The sequence below is a fragment of the Colletotrichum higginsianum genome, chromosome 1 (genome assembly GCF_001672515.1).
Source record: "Colletotrichum higginsianum IMI 349063 chromosome 1, whole genome shotgun sequence".
In the NCBI taxonomy this organism is placed as follows: domain Eukaryota; kingdom Fungi; phylum Ascomycota; class Sordariomycetes; order Glomerellales; family Glomerellaceae; genus Colletotrichum; species Colletotrichum higginsianum.
The window spans coordinates 1607877-1627080 of NC_030954.1; the positions used below are offsets into that span (position 1 = coordinate 1607877).

At 53.5% G+C, this 19204-nt stretch overlaps 5 protein-coding genes across 5 annotated transcripts; 1 reads left to right on the forward strand and 4 right to left on the reverse strand.

The window, feature by feature from the left end:
* Positions 1 to 701: 701 nt before the first annotated feature.
* CH63R_00494 (Sec1 family protein) lies at positions 702 to 2999 on the reverse strand (the record flags this gene model as incomplete). Its single annotated transcript, XM_018295469.1, has 4 exons — positions 702 to 823; positions 883 to 2469; positions 2660 to 2855; positions 2922 to 2999. The coding sequence occupies 4 exons, from the start codon at positions 2997 to 2999 to the stop codon at positions 702 to 704; spliced, it is 1983 nt and encodes a 660-aa protein (XP_018163831.1).
* A 751-nt stretch (positions 3000 to 3750) lies between these two features.
* Positions 3751 to 4395, reverse strand: CH63R_00495 (Ubiquitin-conjugating enzyme; the record flags this gene model as incomplete). The annotated part of the gene is made up of 3 exons (XM_018295470.1): positions 3751 to 4019; positions 4081 to 4231; positions 4348 to 4395. The coding sequence occupies 3 exons, from the start codon at positions 4393 to 4395 to the stop codon at positions 3751 to 3753; spliced, it is 468 nt and encodes a 155-aa protein (XP_018163832.1).
* Positions 4396 to 6522: 2127 nt separating this feature from the next.
* Positions 6523 to 8121, forward strand: CH63R_00496 (Calcium/calmodulin-dependent protein kinase; the record flags this gene model as incomplete). The annotated part of the gene is given in 6 exon segments (XM_018295471.1): positions 6523 to 6529; positions 6693 to 6744; positions 6805 to 7012; positions 7074 to 7220; positions 7229 to 7675; positions 7729 to 8121. Coding segments are annotated over 6 exon segments (1254 nt in total).
* Positions 8122 to 9144: 1023 nt separating this feature from the next.
* Positions 9145 to 10394, reverse strand: CH63R_00497 (uncharacterized protein; the record flags this gene model as incomplete). The annotated part of the gene is made up of 2 exons (XM_018295472.1): positions 9145 to 10008; positions 10065 to 10394. The coding sequence occupies 2 exons, from the start codon at positions 10392 to 10394 to the stop codon at positions 9145 to 9147; spliced, it is 1194 nt and encodes a 397-aa protein (XP_018163834.1).
* Positions 10395 to 15669: 5275 nt separating this feature from the next.
* Positions 15670 to 17961, reverse strand: CH63R_00498 (Histidyl-tRNA synthetase; the record flags this gene model as incomplete). The annotated part of the gene is made up of 7 exons (XM_018295473.1): positions 15670 to 16086; positions 16163 to 16333; positions 16386 to 16440; positions 16497 to 17189; positions 17246 to 17403; positions 17517 to 17641; positions 17721 to 17961. 7 exons carry the CDS (start codon positions 17959 to 17961, stop codon positions 15670 to 15672), a joined length of 1860 nt encoding a protein of 619 aa, XP_018163835.1.
* Positions 17962 to 19204: the final 1243 nt, after the last annotated feature.

Here is a 19204-nt window from a genome sequence, read left to right on the forward strand (position 1 = left end):
ACATGTTACGAGAGATCAGCTCAGATGAACCTGGATAGCCTCGCTTCACTGGATAAGACTCGTCAGCCTATTTAAGTTATTGGGTTTACGAGTGCTAGATATAAGAGGATATGCGAGCTACCGACCGACCTTGACTGCGGAGACGCCACTGGCCCCAGCTGCAAAGCACTGTCCCGTCCTCGGCTAGCTGTCCCAATGTCGTCAAGTCGCGATGGGAGAGCACCAAATGAGGTGCATGAAACTCGGCTTATTGTCCTAGACGATTACGTTGGGGAAGAAACAAAGGCGTATGCATGAAGAAGGAAATCGTCAGATACATGACCCGTTGAAATCGCTAGGTTCGGCACTGGACATGAGGAGCTCCAGCGTTCGAGACAAAAAAGGTGGATCACGTGATACTCAGTCTGTTCTGCCGTAGTGGCAAGCCACACCAATGCCTGCACTACCTAAGTAGTTGCAGCAGTCCGAGAGCCAAACGGGCAACACCCTCCGACGGCAGTTCGCTGACTCGAGACACTGGCCGGACAATGCAGGCCAGAAAAGATGAAGGAACAGAACATGAGGTTGCTTGCTTTCAAACCGAGAACAACCTGCCAGAGAGGGAGGCTTATTATTTAAAATTCGGTCGCACCTTTCACCTTTGATTACATCGCTTCACTCCGAACCCTCCCCCGCTTGAAAGCCTCTCAGAGTAGCGCGTCTTACGGCGTTGGGCTTGCAGGCTTGCCATTATCTTTCGCAAACGATTCCCTCTCGATCGCTGCGTCCATCATCCGGTCACCGTTTATTATCGACGTCGTACATATGACGATGTTTCTTCGAGCTGCAGATAGGATCGGTTAGTGACCGGTTGCTTCGAAGATACACTCTGGAGTCACTTACATTCTTCCTGCTTCGCGATGAACCGCAGAGCAGCAATCTCGGTGAATGTTATGCCTCCGACGAACACAACAAATACCGTCTGCTTTTCTGTTCCTCCTGACAACAAGGCCCGAGCCTTAACAGCTTTCTCCTCGCCCTTCTGCAGTTCGTAAAACGTCTGCCCACGAACGTGCTTGACAGCCTCGTCGAACCCATGCCAGCCCTGTGCTGCAGGCCCTCCCGTTGCAGCGCTGGCCCCGTTCCCCCTCGTGACTTTGAGCAGATATTGCTTCTGCAAAACACACTGGACAAGTCGGACTGACAACGGCGCGTATCCGCTGTAGACGTATGCAATGTCGTTAGGATCGTCTTCCTGGACTTCGTCGACGATAAGCCGAAGCAGTTTGCGAAGATAAGTGTAGTTGGTCTTCGTCCCTGTGGGATTCCCACTGGCGCCGGTCATGGGAATCATTTCCGCCAAGGGGGAAGATCGTGACAGAAACAGCTGGAGCTTCTCGAGATTGTTTAGAGTCAGAATGTGTTGGTAGCCGTAGCCTTCCAGTATAAGCCGCCGGAACTGGTCAAACTCCTTGGGTTTGATCCCGCCTGATATGCACGAATAGATGCAAAGCAGCCTGAGAACTTCCGGCAACGGTGTATCACGAGCTATCAGCTCCTCAATGGCGTCAAACTGTGAGGAAGGGTCTGCGCCAGCCGCAAGATTTTGTTGGGCTTCCAAAAGACCTTTGAACTGGTCTGTCCGCGTATACTTTATAATTTCCTCCGCCAAGCCTGTATGAATCCTAAGGCTTTGCTGTTCGGCTTGGTACCCCGGCAGCTTACTGACAAAGTCTTTGAGCTCCGCGATCGACTTATGGCTATTCCGACCCTCGTAGTCCTTTTGCAAGTTCTGTAGGCGGCGAGCAACTTTGTTGAGCAAGCTGCCCACAATAGCAAAGTTGGTATCCCGGAGTTGCTCGTATAGCTTGTCGGAGGAATCCAACTGAATCTTTCGTTTCCTAGCCTGCGCACTGGCCGTCGAGGACTGGGACGGGGCACCAACCACGGTAGTGTCAACTTCAGCTTGGTTGTTCTGGATGCCGAATACCTCATCAATGAGTCCCTCATACGTCAGCTGGGTCAGCAAAGGGGTGACAAAGTCCACTTCGCGATCGATTATTATGACACTCTCGATGAGTGTGCTCGGTGTCAAGCCGCCTCTGTTCGTCTCATTTGCATCTTCGCCAGCAAGTATCTCTTGTCTCATTCGCGCCAAAAGCTCAGCCACTCGTTTCGCGTTGTCGCCTTTGCCGATGATCCGGGGGAACAAGCCATGATTCTGTTGGATTTCCATCAGAGCTTTGGCGAGCAGGAATGACGGCGTGACATCCCTCGAGAGATAAAGATCGCGAAAAGATTCATCCAGCTCGAGCGAGAGAACGTCTTTCTCCAGAGGAAAGAAATACAACGGCAACTCAGAGATGTTGACATCGCCCAAGACGCCCGCCTCCTCCAGCAGTTTGTCGGAGACAAGGGTCCGCCGAGGTACCCAGAAGATGTGGAACTCATGGCCGGTCTGGCTCTCGCGCTGTAAACGTCGAATCTGCTCTGAAAGGCCGTTAGCGGTGGACTCAGCGCGCCTAGCCTCACGAAAGCTGGGATGAGCTGAGGCTGTCACTCCCATGCCTCCGTCAACCGAGGCATCGTATGACCAGACCAAGCTCGAGAGCCTGAAGCCGCTCGGCTGGTACGTGGAAAAAGGAAAGCTTCGTGGGTTCGCATTGTAGAATGCGCTGACCTGCTATTGTTTGTGCATGACGCGCGCACTCCCCGCGAGCTATGAAGATGACATTCCGCTGGCTCGTATCTGCATTCTTGTTCTCGAGAAAGAAAAACTTGTCCACGCCGTATTCCTGGAGAGTGGCGACCTTGACGATGGTGCCAATTGGGCCGGCCAAGCTGCGCTCAAGAATGAGGTTCTTCTTTCCACGAACCTGGTTGCACCGAGGTGATTAGCTCTTGGGCGGCGGTAGGTTGCCGACTCGAAACGCCTTACTTACAGCCTCGAGCAGATAAAGGAGGTCCTTGCGCGCCTTGTCCTTTATCTGTTCCGTATTGAAGCCAGCTCTAGGAGCCATTTTCAGCTCTCCATACAGTTGGAAGTGTGTTTTTTCGTGGTGGCGGCTTGGACTGACTGACCGCTGCTCAGTGAGTGAGGTGGAAGGTCAAAGGTACGCTATTTCTGGAGCTACCTGTCACCCACACCAAGGTACCTGTCGGGGCGGGAGATTAGATAAGAAACACCCACCATCACCTCACACTCAGAGCTGCGTCAGCGGGGTCTTGGCGGGAAGAAGAAAGATGTCACTTGGGGGTATCCAGTTCGCTCTACGGCGGGTGATCGTGGTGTTCCATGTCGGATTAGCGGGGCTCAGCCGCTGAAACTGCGGCCCCTCAGCGCTGTCATCATACGGTACCTTGTGTTGTTCGAGATCACTTTCTCAAAGAAGAGTCGGCGATCGGTCACCCACGCATGTGGGACAAATATGTTTTACCGTACGAATATGTTGACCGGGCACCAAATGCCACTAAATGGCCTCGTTTCTGGTAAATACGTACACTAGACAGCTAGCAAGGTACCTAGCTAGTCGCCCAGCCTGATCTCACACTGCCCGCCATCAACACGGGATCAAACAGGCCCGGTTCCGCTGTGAAAGTTCCAGGTGCTCTTCTCGAAGTACCGTTCCATAAAGCTGTAGAGGACGCATTCTGCCTCTTGCAGAAAACTAACTCGGTAACCAGCTTGCCTGTCCTGAGTTACCGATGTGTATGCCAAATCCAAACCCAACGCCTAAAACAACCCTGCCTCGTATGACACACTCCCCTTGATCAGACAGTGTTATCATGATAATAGAAGTCAATGTCTCTAGGTCGCAGTCTGTTGCTTTTGACGAACTCGTCGTCCCCCGCCGGTCTTTCGTTTTTCTCGTTGCCAGTCAGCATGCTCTGTATGCTCATGCAGACGCTCTCAACGTTTTGCACGGGACTCCAGCCCTGGCTGCCGAGCAAGTCCAGGCAAATTATGCCATTAGAGTAGATGTGAGGGTGCATGGGAATCGGTCGCTCGGTCGTCTTAACGAAGGTAACCTCTGGGGGTTCTACGAAAGCTGGTTAGATCCGACTGCAAGGACGACTTGCGGTGAATGCGAAGGGGCATACCTATAGGGTATTGTTGTGAGAACTTGAACTTGAGTCTGTAGACCTGGTCTTTGTACAGCGGGTTGTCGTCCAAAACCCTAATGTCCATGAACCATTCTTCAAAGTTGTCGGCCGAAATGAGATCAATACCAGGGGGTAGGTCGGTGTTGAGCTATGGATTCAAAAGTCAGAAAATGTCGCGACACAGCGCGCGCACGCGCGCAGCTCGATAGCAGGGAGAAGCGTTGATCGTGACGCAGGACAGAAAGCGGCCTGGATGCGACGGACCTTGGAAAGCTCTTTGGCCAGCCGCTTGGAAGCGAAGCTGGACGCCATTTCGATGCGCGAGAAGATGCAGGATGATGCGAACCAAGCCACACGAGACAAAGGACAGGAAAGGGAGGTAAGAGTAGGTAAACACTGGAGCAGATAAATGTTGGTGGTTCAGAAAGCAAGGCAAGGCAGGCAGGCCACTGAGGAAGGAGGGGCTTGTTGGTTGTTGGAGGGGCCGCAGAGAGACGGACCCCACGATTCGGTGGTTCCTGCCGAGAACAGCAGCACAAGACGGGGCAATGTGAGCACGCACGCCGGAAAAGCAAACACAAGAGCTGAGGCGATATCTGGATGCGACTGCAGTCGGTCCGGGGCGAGGCTGTTGCGTCCGAGCCTGTTCTATTAGGAAAGAGCCAAATACCGCAAAGATGCAGGAAAAGGACGACGAAGAAGGGTTGTGCCGTCAGAGAAGATGCAATGATGAAAAGGTAGCAGGCAGGTCTTTGTTGGTCGAGTTCCGCTAGACCCGCGCGAAAAGGCACTGTAACAGCAGACAGCGCTCAGATTACAGGCGCAAAGTCGGTAGCAGATTACCTAAGACTTTCCAAGGCTCAAATGACGCTATGAGAAGGGATTGCGGGTGCACCACCATGGACCAGATAACGCACATGCTAGCGGGTCCCATTTTACTTTCAACAGTTCAAGCAGTTCTTGGTCCCTGAAAGAGCGTTTTCGAACCCGCATGCTGAATATGTAGGTCCGCACATGGCAGTAGACTGTAAAAATACCCCTGGCTGTGGGATTTGAGGCACCGTTCCGGTCATCAATGTTTGTCCAGCGTTGGCTTGCTCGATCGTCGAGAAGAGTAGCTGGGCCGATGACTCGAGAAGCCCCTTGGGTGTCTTCAACGGCCAGACAATTAATATCAGGGATTGGAGAAGGGATAGAAATTGACACTCGAGCATGTGTGCCCGAAGCTTCCCGAGAGGCATGCGAACATGTGAAGATCAGATAACAACCATTGTCTTGCGTGTGCCCGTAGTTTTCTTCGGCGCATGTGTAAACTTGCTATCTGAGAGCCTCGTGAGGAGGCCATGCTGTCAATGTGTATTTATCGCTGCGTGTTGTGAGTAATAAGTAATAAGTACTACCAGGTCTGCCTACATTGCCGGTTTGCCATGCGCCTGCGATTGGGATGCTTGTCACTCAGACTCAGGAGCCCTAGGCAGGTAGGTATTCATTCTGCTGCAACCCCTTCCGCAAGATGTCATTACAGGGAAACATTGTTTGTTTGCCTGGATGGGCCTAGGCTCTTCTTTGCCTAGGTATCTACCTACCTCCGGAGCCTTACAGCTCAGCAACCAACTCGCAGCGGAACCGGGTGAAAAGCGGCCTCCTCAGCCACACTTTTCAGCCAACCGTCTTACTAGTCGTCAGGATGCGGCGACCCACTCTTGGGCCCTTGCAAGTGCACTCATCACGGCCATGTCCGTGCTTTCCTCTTCCGCCCCTCATTTGTCTGCGGCTGAGCATCCTGTTTAATTCTGAGCAGCCCACAAGGCTCACTCCGGCTTGCCATGGCCATGGATGAGCTGCCTCCTTTGCTGTTTCGCCGTACTGCCTACTTCGAGGTTGCCTCCGCTGCCTCTGAAGGCTCTTGTGTATTACGGGATGAGGGAAAAGTGAATCCTGTGCTGTGCGAGATACCCGGCAGAAATGTCGCTCATGCACCAATTTACCGCAGTGCTTATATAGGTAGTTTAAAAAGGTAGGTACTCCGTAGGCGCTGGACCACCGAGTCTCTTCCCCTTCTTTGCTTGTGAAGCTCACCTCCTTACCTCTCTTCCCATCGCACTTCCAGTCTTCCATTTACCCCACTTCACCCCTCAACCCAAGCACCCGAAGCTCCCAGCACCCCCAACCTGGACCCCCTCTCGTAGTCGACCTTGCAAGTCTCCATCAGCAACGCTGCTTGTCCTTCTAGTCCAGGGTTCGAGCCTTCTCTGACTGCTTGAATTTTCCCTTCCCCTACGCCAGGCTCAAGCATCTCTCCCCCATAAACGCCCGTCTACGCTCCCGTTCCTGTCGCTCAACTCCTCCTCGACAATCTATTCCATCGACTCAGCACTTCTAGTGGCCCAGTCATTCGACCACCCTTCACTCACTGCGACCGCTTCCTCGTCTAACAAAATGAGTTGTAAGTGCCACCGTCGATCGCGCTGACTCCTGGTTCCACAATGCCTGCGAACCGCCAGCTTCGCTCTGTTCTGTTACTTCAGTCGTCCTCGCCTCATGAAGCAACTTCTCCGACCCTGGCGCTCTCGTGTTACAACCGATGCTGACCACAAATCCGTCTACAGTCTCCAACATGCTGAGCAGGCTGCAGGGTCAGCCCGAGAGCTACGACAAGAAGTCCGAACCCCTCCTCGATTATACTATTCTGAACATCGCATCCTAATGTTTTCGTTTCAGGGCCAAATACCGCTTCGGACGCACCCTTGGAGCTGGAACGTACGGTATAGTCCGTGAGGCTGACGGTCCCACTGGCAAGTGCGCCGTGAAGATTATCCTGAAGAAGAACGTTAAGGGCAATGAAAGGATGGTATACGACGAGCTGGACATGCTCCAGCGCCTCAAGCACCCCCATATCGTCAAGTTTCTCGACTGGTTCGAGTCGCGTGTAAGTGCTGCACCATCTGAAACCATGTCCTAACCTGGCAGCTCTGACAACCGCCCTGCAGGACAAGTACTACATCGTTACTGAGCTAGCTACGGGCGGAGAGCTCTTCGACCGGATTTGCGAGCAGGGTAAGTTCACGGAGAAGGACGCTTCGCAAACCATCAAGCAGGTCCTTGAGGCCGTCAACTACCTGCACCTGAACAACGTTGTGCACAGAGGCAAGCTCTTCCCGAAGTCTCGCACCATTCTCACGCAGCCTTGCTGACTCAAAAGTTAGATCTGAAGCCCGAGAACCTTCTCTATCTGACCAGAGACGCCGAGTCTGACCTGGTCCTGGCCGACTTCGGTATCGCGAAGATGCTCGACAGGAAGGACGAGGTTCTTACAACAATGGCCGGCTCCTTTGGATACGCAGCCCCCGAAGTCATGCTGAAGAAGGGTCACGGTAAGCCCGTGGACATGTGGTCCATGGGTGTCATCACATACACTCTTCTCTGCGGTTATTCTCCTTTCCGCTCCGAGAATCTCCAGGACCTCATCGATGAGTGCAGTAATGCCCAGGTCGTTTTCCATGAGCGTTACTGGAAGGATGTCAGCGACGATGCCAAAGACTTCATCCTGCATCTTCTGCAACCGGAGCCCGTGAAGCGCTGGTCGAGTGAGGTTAGTTGACCTAGCTGAACGCTGTCAAGATCAGACCATTGACAAGATAACAGGAGGCTCTCCGTCACCCCTGGCTCAGCGGAGAGAACGCCACCGACCACAACTTGCTTCCCGAGATCAAGGCGTACATTGCCAAGGCTCGTCTCCGCCGTGGCATTGAAATGGTCAAGCTTGCCAATAGAATCGAAACCCTCAAGGCCCAGGAGGAAGACACGGAAGACTCGGATTTCCCGGCCGATGCAATCAGCGCAGCCGACCAGTCCAAGCACGTCGGCGCGCATGACATCGCTGTTGGCGAGAAGCGGAGTTTGTCAAAGACGATCAAGGGGGCTATCTTCCGCGAGGTTGTCCTTGCCAAGGTCCGCGAAATGAAGCAGCAGGAGGATACGCTCAAGGTGAAGGAGGAGGCGGAGAAGGAGCACAAAAGACGCAGCTTCCAGGGCTGATGAACGATGCCTCCCTCTCGATGGCGATGCTGACGGGTTTAGCGGGACCCAGGAAGATGATACCACACGGGTTGGATGACACAGCGGGGCCCGATTGCGGCTCTAGAGCATCTATTGATGTTGTTGATATTTCCTTCCTTATCGCGCTGTTCTATTGGTTGCGTACACATTTCGTTTCAAGCCCCGGTACAGGACTTCGTCACTGTTGATTTATTGTTGATTTGTCGGAGCGGATGGGAGGAGCAGAAAAGCGAGGGGCACACGTTTTCCACATCAAACCATCAATTTCTTGAGGAATCAATTTTCGTATTTGCACCGACCGGATTTTGCTTGTGTTGCAGGTCGTCTGGACAAACGCCATGGGTGGCGTTTGACAGATCTGACCGCCTTAAATGTTTGGCCATGTTGGTGGTCCGGTTTAAGGAGTATCGGTTGTCCTGAGGCACCCCGCCGGCGAATGCCCTTGTAGGCAGGCTAAAGGTACACAACTGGGCATCCAAGGCATCAAATGGTATGGGAAAGGTACAGCTTCCAAGATGAACTTTGCGAATTGGCATTGCTACTACTTGAAGGCCGGCAAGTGGTTGCGCTATAAGGATAGCTCCCTCCTTGCTCTAAACTACTAATACTATATTGTGTTGGTTATTCGTGACGAGTCGTTGATGTGGTTTGTACAAGGTATACTTGAGAAGATGCGAACGAGAAAAAAAAACCCCAACCTCGAAGAATTCAAGAAAGAAACCGTCCTGTCGTGCGCCGTCTTGCTTCTTAGATGCCGAGTCGATCGATAAACCGAAAATCGCGTGAAACGCAAATGTTGCCTCCCTTTTTGGTTTACCCTGGTTACCGATCCTGTATGCTTTTGGTCTGTCGTGAAATTGGAAGAATATGAAATGCGCCTTAAGAAACGATAGCACGAATACCATTGAAGGGAAAGTGTGCCGGTGGTATCACGTGAAAACTAGGAGCAGAAAATACGAAAGGTTGAATGGGTGGATGTGATCCGGAGCTAGATCCAATCCATCACGGTAACTCGGCGAGGGCGCTCTCGCGAAGCGCCTCATAGCGGCTGGCGTCGAAGCGGCGACGCTGCCAGTTGTTCTGGCGGAGACGCTCGATCCGAGCCTTGATGTCGAGGCTGCGCAACTCGTCGCTAAGCTCCGGGGTAGCGGCTCTAGTAGGAAGCGAGTTGACGGAGGGGAATGTCTGAGAGGGCGTGGCAAGCTGCTCTTCGATGTCTGCAATGTGGACTGCAATTTGTGATCGCAGGCTGGAAAGCAAACCGCAGTAGCGGTGGATGGAACGCTCCTGGAGGAAGTCGAAGGCATCGCAGTCCTCGTTCAAGGGTTCGGGTGTTGGCGGCTTCGCCATCTCCTCGGGCTCGTCAACGGGTTCTGGCTCCTCAGGAAGAACCGGGAGATAGCGCGGTTCGGGTTCTTGCGGGGCACACAGGAAGTCTTCGAAGCCAAGAGTGGGAGAGTCGGGGCGGATGAAAGGTTCCTCGGGAACTTCGCAGAAGGTGACGCGCTTCTTTTGTGAAGTTTGATTGTTGGAGATTTTGTTTACGGCCTCTTCAACGGAGTAGACAGATGGGGTAGGCGATGAGAAGGCCGTCGAATTCGTCCATGTTCGAGATGAGGCGCGAGACGAGACTGAGCTTGAAGGGGAGTGCATGCTCGATGTTGCTGCTGAGGATGGTCGTGATGAGCGGGCCATATTATCGTCCGCAGCCTTGCTTAGATTGGATGCCTGTGTGTAGTGATCCCGGGCTTGCTGGAGGAGCATTGTGCGGTATGGAGATGTGCCCCGTAAAGGGCGGGAAAGCATGTCAAAAGAGCTGGCAGCATAGAAGTGGAGGTAGATCAAGTACGCCGGCTCAATGTTCGCCTTCAGTTCCGGGTTAGCGATTCTGGGCCCATTCAACCTTCATACATGTGACTTACAGATTCCTTTATGTTGTCCAGGATTTCGCAGCAGCGCAAAGAGCATGGCCGATATTTTCGATTCATATACTGACGCTTGACTTCGGACACAGCCTTGCTCCATTCTGCAGAGGTGTAAGGCAGGACTGGAAGCGATGCCGGTGTTTGCATTGACAGGCGCCTCGAGGTGCGCGATTTGGTAGATACAGCCGGACTGACTGGTGTCGTCGTTGTTACCGTTGACTGTAGCACAGAGGCGCTTGACGACGCGGGTTTGTTGGCGGGAAAGACGATACTGCCACGGGAACCAGCAGCGACGGGCTTGAGAAGCAAGGGTATTAAACCGCCCATCGTGAAGGGTTGGTAGTGTGTGCTTGTTGGGAGAAATTTTAAAGGTCAAGTCGCCTGAGCAAGCACTTGATGTTGAGAAAACAAGTTGTTGAGACAGTCGGGTAGAAGTTTCGACCCAAATGAGCGAGGAGCGACGAGTAATGGCTGAGAAACACCCAACGAGTCGATGCAAAATGATTCCGTGTTCGGTGTAAGTGGGTAAACCCCCAGAGATGCGTAACGGGCGGTGCACCGGGACTCGGGAACGGTCTCAAGTCGTCTGAACTTGGCCTATATTGCGCGCGGATTGGTCGTTGGCCTCAGCACTGAAAGTGATCTTTAACCAGGGTTTGTGTCAGGCGCCGTTCAGGTGGTGTTGAGTTGATATGTGTCCGGGATTCCCACGTTTGTGCCTTCAAGGCTATTCAGACGAACTGGAAAGGGATGGCGTGAGTAGGTCGCAAGACGCCAATGTGATGTGTATCAGGTGTGCTTTACAGTGGATAAATCGTACAACCTTGCAGTTCAAGAAGCCAGAACGACAGGTTGTGCGAGATCGCACGGGGCAGGCTTGACGTCAAGGAAGGCAGAAACTATGCGAGGCCAGCCAATTGTAAGGACCGTGTGCGGTTGCAAGGTATTGGGTGAAGGTGGCAGCTGAAAAGCAAGACAGAACTTCGAATGTGAGACCAGCGACGGAATATCAGTCTTGGGATGACGAATTGCCGGCCCACCGCGTCAAAGCTAGAATGCCACGAGAAAAGAAACCGGTTCGTGGTAATCGTAGGCCGACGGTCGGAAACTTCGTAGTGTGGATAGCACCGGGTGAGCAAGCAAGATGATGCGAGGAATCCACGAAGAAACGAGAGTAGAGGCTGGGGAATCACGCTGAGAAAGATCGCAAAAACGCAGACAGACGCCCTGCGGGCATAAGGAGGGGGATGGGCCGTATTCAAGTACCTCATGGGACGCAATCAGGGGAGGTGATTTCGCGGGTCCTGAAATGGGTGTCCGTCAAGCTCGAGGCTCGAGCTTTTCCCTCTGTCTAGTTTGCTTCACGCAGGATGTTTGCGCATCGACGTTGGGCTAGTGAGAAAAGGGGAACAAGCTTCAGGCGTGGCCCGCGCAATGAGATTTTTTCGTCTCTTTCGAGGACGGACCTGCTTCTCGTGCTCCATCTCGCTGAGGGGTGCGTTCCCCTGGCACCGGCGTGGCAGGGTAACACAACCCTTGCTGCTAGCCCTGCCCGTCGTTAGTGCTGCGTATGGTCATTGGTGATGAAGTGGTGAATCCACATCCAATGCACGTCTCTTGCGTGCAAATGTAGCTCTGGTTTACGGTACTTTGCATCACTGACCTCGAGTACGCGCTGCCACGCTGCGTGGTCAGCCCCATTCACCACGGATACGCTGGAGAGAGTGTTTGCGTGGCACGCTGCGAGCTGGGAGGCGCTGTTTGGTGCCGTGGGAAGGCCTGGGTTGTTCGGGGAAGGAGGGTAAAGCAGTCACCTCTGTAATCTGCAAGTCGCAAATAGTTCCCACCTCGCGACTGGGCCCTGGGTAGTCCGCTTGGTGGATACGCTGGGTGGATACGCTACGAACGGTGCTCGTGGACAGAGGCGTAAGTCGTGACGAGGGTCCCGGACCGTCGTCGATGGCGTTTGTATGTGCGAGATCCGTATCAGCGCACGCACAAGAGCTGGTACTACTTGCAGGCCGAGAACGGTTTGCCAATTCGACAGTTGTCAAGCAAGGATGAGCTCTGTGAGTGTTAGATTTGGAATATGGTAAATGGGATGGGGGAATCGGGCGATTTGCGGTCCCGTAGTGGATTGCACGGGACGGACGGAGATGATTCGCCCGCCGGCTGGACTGGTGTCATTTAGCAAGAGGGATGATGCTGATGAAGATTCCGTACTTCAAGTTACGACACAAGCCAGAAACGCCTTGTGTGTCTGGTCAGCAGGGAACCGTGTCTCTAGGCTATCAACGAACCGGAAGCCAGGAGGACAAAGTCCGAAGAAGCGAAGAATAATCGGCTGCCTGCGACATCAGAGCCACTAGCTAGGTAGGTGCTAGACGGTTGGAAGACACTCAGGACCCTTGCTCCAGAGGAAAAGGGAAAAGAAACGTGCGTGAGGAAGTTTGCTTGTGAAGGATTCTTTCCAACGGTGAAGCAAGCATGTGGCAGAAACCACACCACAGTTTCCTGGCTAATGGAGGGCTTGAGCAGCAAACACTCACCCGGTAAATTTCACCGCGGTGGGCTTGCATAGCCAACAGTCTAGTCTGTCGTCTATAGCCCAGTGTCCAGGTCCATCAAACACCTTCCCGCATGCTACTGTTGCCGGACGGGTCACGGGGTGGCTATCGTTGCCCTCGCCCTGGAATTTGGAAAGGGGAGTCGCCTAGAAACTGGACAGCCCATCCCTGTATTGCTATCAACACACCTAGGTACCTACCTATCTACCTACTCACCTACCTAAGTATCTGCCACCCTAGATAGGGATACAGGGTACTTAAAAACTGGCTAATCTTCGTACCTACATAGAATACCTCAGGTAGGCAGTTACCGGACAGCATTTGCCCAGGCATGCTCCTGCACCGGAAGCCACGAGCCGACAACCGAATGACGGGTCCGCCCATACCCCTGCATCAGATCTCCGTTGTCGTTCCCTTCCTCGGGCGACCGTCACTTTCCACGCAGCTTCCTCCCCTTCCACGCCCCGTGAGATATGAGATGGTGAGGGCCTCCCCTTTCCTCCCCTGTCATAATCCTTGCAACCTCGTCTCGCCTTTGCCGCCTCTTATTGCACCTCATTGGACTTGTTCCCATAGTATCCGTATCCGTAACTGGGCGTGCTTTAGGTCGACATGCACATTGCCTTCCAGGTTCATGACAAGTGACAGCATCCCACCCAGTCCCAAATTCTCAAAACGCACCGCAGCCCTGCTATCACCCTGTTGGCCTGCTCGAGCCGTTATGCCTCCATGGAACAGGGTTCAAGGACTTGGTTGGCCTGCGATCTCCTTCCTCTTTCCCCCTGAGGCCTTAGGCCTCCTCCTGCTCAGCCATGGCCCATCCATTTGGTGCCCGGCGGGCCGGCACTCGAGTAATGCTGCTTGCATGGACTATGACAAGCCAGCGAATCTCCCTTGAAAGATACGCATTGAAATACCTACCTTGGACAATGTTCGTTACCACCCACAACGTCCAGCGGTCCCAGAAACGTGGTAACCTCATCGTGCCCCTAGTGCACCGCGTATCCCCGTCTCGGCATTTACCACCCCCATCAAATGCCCACGTTGAGAGGTCTCACCAGACAGTTAGAATGTTCCATTAAGGAAGGCTGCCGAACGACATTGAGTCGCGCAACGGCCGGGACTGCCTCGCAAAGAAGGCGGCAACATAGTACTCCAGCCTTCCAGGGTCTGGGCTCTTGAAGAGAAAAGCAATTTAACAAAGCCAACGTCAACAACGAGAGATCATACATTACGAAAAAGGAAAGGGGAGAGGACCTTTGGTTCAACCACCGCACCACCCCGACCGGCCGGGCCGCCTTCACGCGAATCAGTTGCCAAACACTGCTCGAGGCCCCTGTCAAAATCATCAACTCGCATCATCCTGTTTCACATCCGACCAACGCTCCAGCTGTTCGATCCAGCTCGTGCTCGTTCTCATGCCCTCGAACCTCGGACAAAACAAACAACGACTGGGTGTCCGAGAGCACACTCGTCCGAAGGCAAACGGGGTTGAGATGGAGGTCCGAGCACTGTCTCACGGACTACGGACCCGCATCATCGAAAGAATTGGGACCGAAACGAAACATTACCTTCCCCTCACCGTACCTCACCACAATGCAATGCGACTCTACTAGTAATCACGCGCACAGGACTCTCTGACAATACCAAAACAAAAAATACATACAAAAAACACAGACAGCATGCACCTCCATCCCTATCACCGTTGCAATATTTGCACCTTGGGCCTCCGTGCCACTCTTCTGGTCCTCACCGCAAGATCGAAAAGCAGAGTAATTCGTCCACCCACGTTTGAGGCCTCGCGAAGCTTGGTCTTGTGTGGTTGTTTGGGCAAAATGTCATGCAACAAGGAGACAGGCGTATCTGTCAATTGAAGGACTTACTTAAGGTCTGTGCTACATGCAAATAGCCTGGTTCCACGGTTGAGGAATGGCTTGTAGGTTGGCAACCTTGACCAACCAGGCACGACGGAGAGAAAAAATTGACACCGAAGGAATAATACCTTAAGTTCAGATGAACGGTTGCTGCACCTAGGTCCGGTCCACGCTGCTGCAGTAGTGGGCGGAAACCACACCACATCGGTCATCCGTCAGCCTCTTCATGCAGCCTCCAATTCATACTTGGCCTGGGACGACGGTCAGCGTCGACTGTTTCGCAACAGATTTTTATCCATTCTCCGCGCTGTCTGTCAGTGGTCCCTACCTCTGACCAAAAGGTCCGCCCTTATCAACCTCGACCAAAGCCCTTGTCAACTGATCGCGATGTCAGCGGGGTTCACGACTAGGAATCCCTTGAACCCCCTTCCCCCGCTTACTTGCTTCCTTATCGTGAATGTCTATGCGGGCCGAGCCAGGGTTGGTCGTGAGGGGAAGAGCAACCCAGATCGCGCGGACCAGCATCACGTACATACCTGAAGAGCATACTGGATTCGAGATTTGGTGATCTCAACTTTGGATTGGTGAAGGTTCCTTTTCCGAAATTGCCGAACCCAAGTTCTCTCCTGATCAATCTGTAGTCGGGGACGCGAGCATGTTCCTGGGTCCAAAAGAAAACAGACCGGTCTCCTACGTCAGGCCATTCATCTGTTGAGGCTCGATGGGCATTGACCACCTGTCTGGCTTGCTTGCGCGCATGGACTTCAGCACTAGAGGCCCTATGGTGCGACGACGCCCTGGGCTTTCTGTGCCTGACCAATTCCATCGTTGCTGCCTCGCTAGAGCTTTTTTGGCCGTTGAAGCCGAGCTTCCCCTTTGTGTCGAATCCTTCAGGGGAACAGAACATCCATAGTCTATGCTCACCTTACCTACGTGGCGGTACAAAGGGGCATCAGACGCTACGCTTGACCGGTCAGTCCTCCTACCTGATCATGGCGACAGCTCGAAATAGACGACACGGTGTTAAATTTAAATCCGGTGCCAAAGAAGGAATCTTGTTCGAAAATAAACGGACAATCACCGCCGAGGGGTGTGATAGCAGAGATTATTTGCCAGTTGTCTATTTTGTTTTTGCTTTCTAGTGATTCATTCGCCACCCGCCTATGCGTTCGGCGCAGGTTTACTCTCCTCGGTCGTCTCCGCAAGCTTCTCTCCCTCCGGAGCAGCGGCGGCGAAATCAACGGCGGGCTCCTCAACCACCTTGGCCGACGCAGATGCGGGCTTGATGTCCTCACCCCGCATACCACCTACGACCCTCAGGCCCTCGGCCTGTCTGGCGAGGCCATCAAGCTCGCGCTTTCGTGACAGACGCTTTTGCACCTCAGGGACGAGCGACGCCATATCAACAAGCTCGCCGTCCTTCTGAGGGTGGCCCTCGGGCAGACCCAGCTCCTTGATCCGGACTACACCCTTCTGCACCTCGTCGTCGCCGAGGATGATGGCAAACGGCGTCGCGTTGGATTCCGCCGCCTTGAACTGCGGCGGCAGCTTGGGCTTTACTTTGTACAGAAACTCGGCCTGGCAAGTTCGATGCAGTGTCAGCGTCGGTTCCCTGTTTGACTCAAGTCAAGTCTGCATGTTTTGCCATTCTCACCTTGACGCCCGCATCCCACAGCTTCGAGCAGACCTCAAGTCGCTCTTTGATCAGACCGGCCTTGGATCCTAAGGACATGACAAAGACGTCGACCGTGCTTTGAGGGGCTTCGCTCTCGGCCTGCATCCTGGCCTTGGTGATGCTGAATATTCTTTCTATGCCAAAAGAAACCTATTTCGACGTCAGCATTTGGGCCTGCTTTGCTTTGCTAACGGGGACTTACACCAACGCATGGAATCTGTGTTTTGCCAGAGAACATGCCAACAAGATTGTCATAGCTGGCCTCGGGTTAGCAGGCTGAGAACTACAATTGGAAGTATTGCATGCTGCTTACCGTCCACCGGCGGCGACACTGCCAACACCGACGCTAGGATCGTCAGAGCGGTCCTCGTCGTCCTTGTCCTTGCTCTTGCTCTTCTTCTTGGACTTGACTGTCTTGTCGTCCGCGTCAGGGATAGCAGCAGGTGCTGATCCTTCCGTGACAACTTCATAGATGACGCCCGTGTAGTAGTCCAGGCCACGGGCAAGGGAGAGGTCAAACGACACTCTGTCAAGGGCACCGAAGGCCTCGAGGTAGTTGAACAGGAGCTCCAGGTCAGCCATGCCGGCCTTCATGGAGGCGTTGGCCGAGAGCTTGTCATCCCGCTGCAGTTTGCGGAGCAGGTCCTGCTTACCCTTTTGGACTACCCACTCGCCGATTCTGTCCGCAACCTCTCCGTCCAGACCCTTCTCTTCAGTCATTTCCTTACGAACATCCACCCAGGGGAGCTTATCGAGCTTGTCAACGGCGGATGATATCGTCCGGATCTTGTCTTCGGGCACACCGCACACCTCGAAAATACCGTCGAGGATCTTGCGGTGGTTGAGCTTGATGGTGTAGTTTCCGTTCCAGCCGAGGCCTTCAAAGACCTCGACGACGATTCGGATGATTTCGGCGTCCGGGAGCATAGAGTCGTAGGTGCCGGCGATGTCGAAATCGCACTGGTAGAATTCGCGCATGCGACCCTTGTTCATGGCAGGCTGGTCACTATGGGACGTCAGCTAGCCGCGCAGATATGTTGGCAAAGCCGGTGTAAGACCTACCGGCGGTAAACCTTTGAAATGTGGTAGCGCTTGACGCTCTGAATGTCCTTGTTCATGGCGAGCCATCGTGCGAAAGGGACTGTCAAATCGTATCTCAGGGAGGTGAGCTCACCACCCTGGTCGGCAAGGTCGTAGATGAGCTTCGAGTCTTCGCCGTACTACTCAGAGGAGTGTTGATCAGTACCTTGCATGAAATCGAGGTTCGAATTGGATCGCGGGGTTCGTATGCGTCACTCGTGGGTGGAGGAAGGGGTAAACACAGATGTCGTACCTTGCCGGACAAAATCTCCTTCAGCTCGAAAACGGGGGTGTCAAGTTCCATGCCACCATGCTTTTGAAAAACACCCTTCAGTTGCGAGAAAATCTTCTCGCGGATAAGCATGTCCTTGCCGAACCCTTGAGCAGGACACTGTGTTAGTCCCGGCGTACGATCTTTCGACATCTCGGCGCAGACAGCGACGGGGTGGTGACTGACAATCCTTGGTGCCCTTGGGGGTCTTCAGCTCGAACTTCGATTTGGGCGCCATGGTGGGCAACTGTTCGCTATCGATCCGGTAACGAAAGGGCGACGAAGAAATTGCGCGACAACTGGGTCTGCTTCGGGCGACGATGCTGCACTTAAGCCAAAGAGGAGGTGGAATTGGGCTTTGAGAAAGAAAAGTCAGTCGGTAGGCCGGTCGGGCGGACCTCGAGAAAACCTTCACCTGGATCTGCATTCACCTGGCTTCCAACTGCGCAGAGGGGAACCCGATTTTAAAGTAGTAAAAACGGCCCGCGGGGAATCTTGGTGGGTGACTCAATCGCAAGTTTTGGAGGGGCCCGACTGACTTACGACTGTTTTGGGGGTGGGAGGGGAGGGGGGATTTGTGAGGTCAAAAAACAGCTGCAAGGCTGCGACTGGACGGGGATGTACAACTCATGCACGCCCAATGACGTTGTCGTATCAATCATGGCAGATCCCTGCCCTAGTGATAAGGCTGGCCGTTGCCGGGAGTTCTTCCGGCAACGGCGGATACTCAGTCACAGCGTCAACTCGATCACCGGATCACGGCGAACAGCTTCGTTTCTTACAGCGGCATCCTGCTTCGAGCTCTGGACATTTTCTCCATTCCGACATGTCACACCAGCGTCGTGGACACAACGTGGGGGTGGACTTACAGTTAAGTTGAGTTACCGTCCAACTCACTGGCTGAGATGTACCCCTGAGACCCTGTTGATCGGATTCTTTTATTCATGTGGAAGAGCATGGATACACCGAATGCTATCGACCTACCTTGCATAGAAAGAGGTGTCAATTTCTTAATGACGTTCAGATACTGGAGAAGATTTTAGTCCTCCTTTTCAAAAACACCGACCACTCTACTCTCCCTTTCATCCCAGTTGTGTGGTGCTCGAAACAGTTTCCGACCCGTTTTGCTCCGTACCGGACGACAGGCGGCTTTGGAACCTTACAGAGTACCTATACAGTCGGGGTATTGCCTAGAATCCGACTCCGAGAGGACGGATCACCACGCCACATAACGGCTGACTGGTTGCATTGGTTAGGGCCTGGGAAGACTGTAGGTACGAACTGCTGGTAAGCTTGTGGTTAAAAGTGTGTTTTTTTCGCTGATGACTCAGGCCGTTAGTTGGGGCCCATAAAGGTCAATCGAAGACTGTAGGTACCTTGCCTCCTACTTGTCGATTCGCCGAGATATGTACTCGGCACACGAGTGACGCAACTCATGTTGTTGTCTATCTCTCTTCTTTGGCACCCATAAGCCAATGAAACCGGGTGGAAATACATCTTTTGTCAGAGCGACAAGCCGCAAGTGGCTGTAGGCAGCAGCGGGCACTTCGGTGGCGCTCGCACATGGGGTCAGCAGAGTGCCATCTTGCCAGGGTACGCCTCAGGACGGATGAAACTTGATGGAAGTATGTGCCACGTCTCTAGGTAGGGGCTTGATGTGATCATGTCGG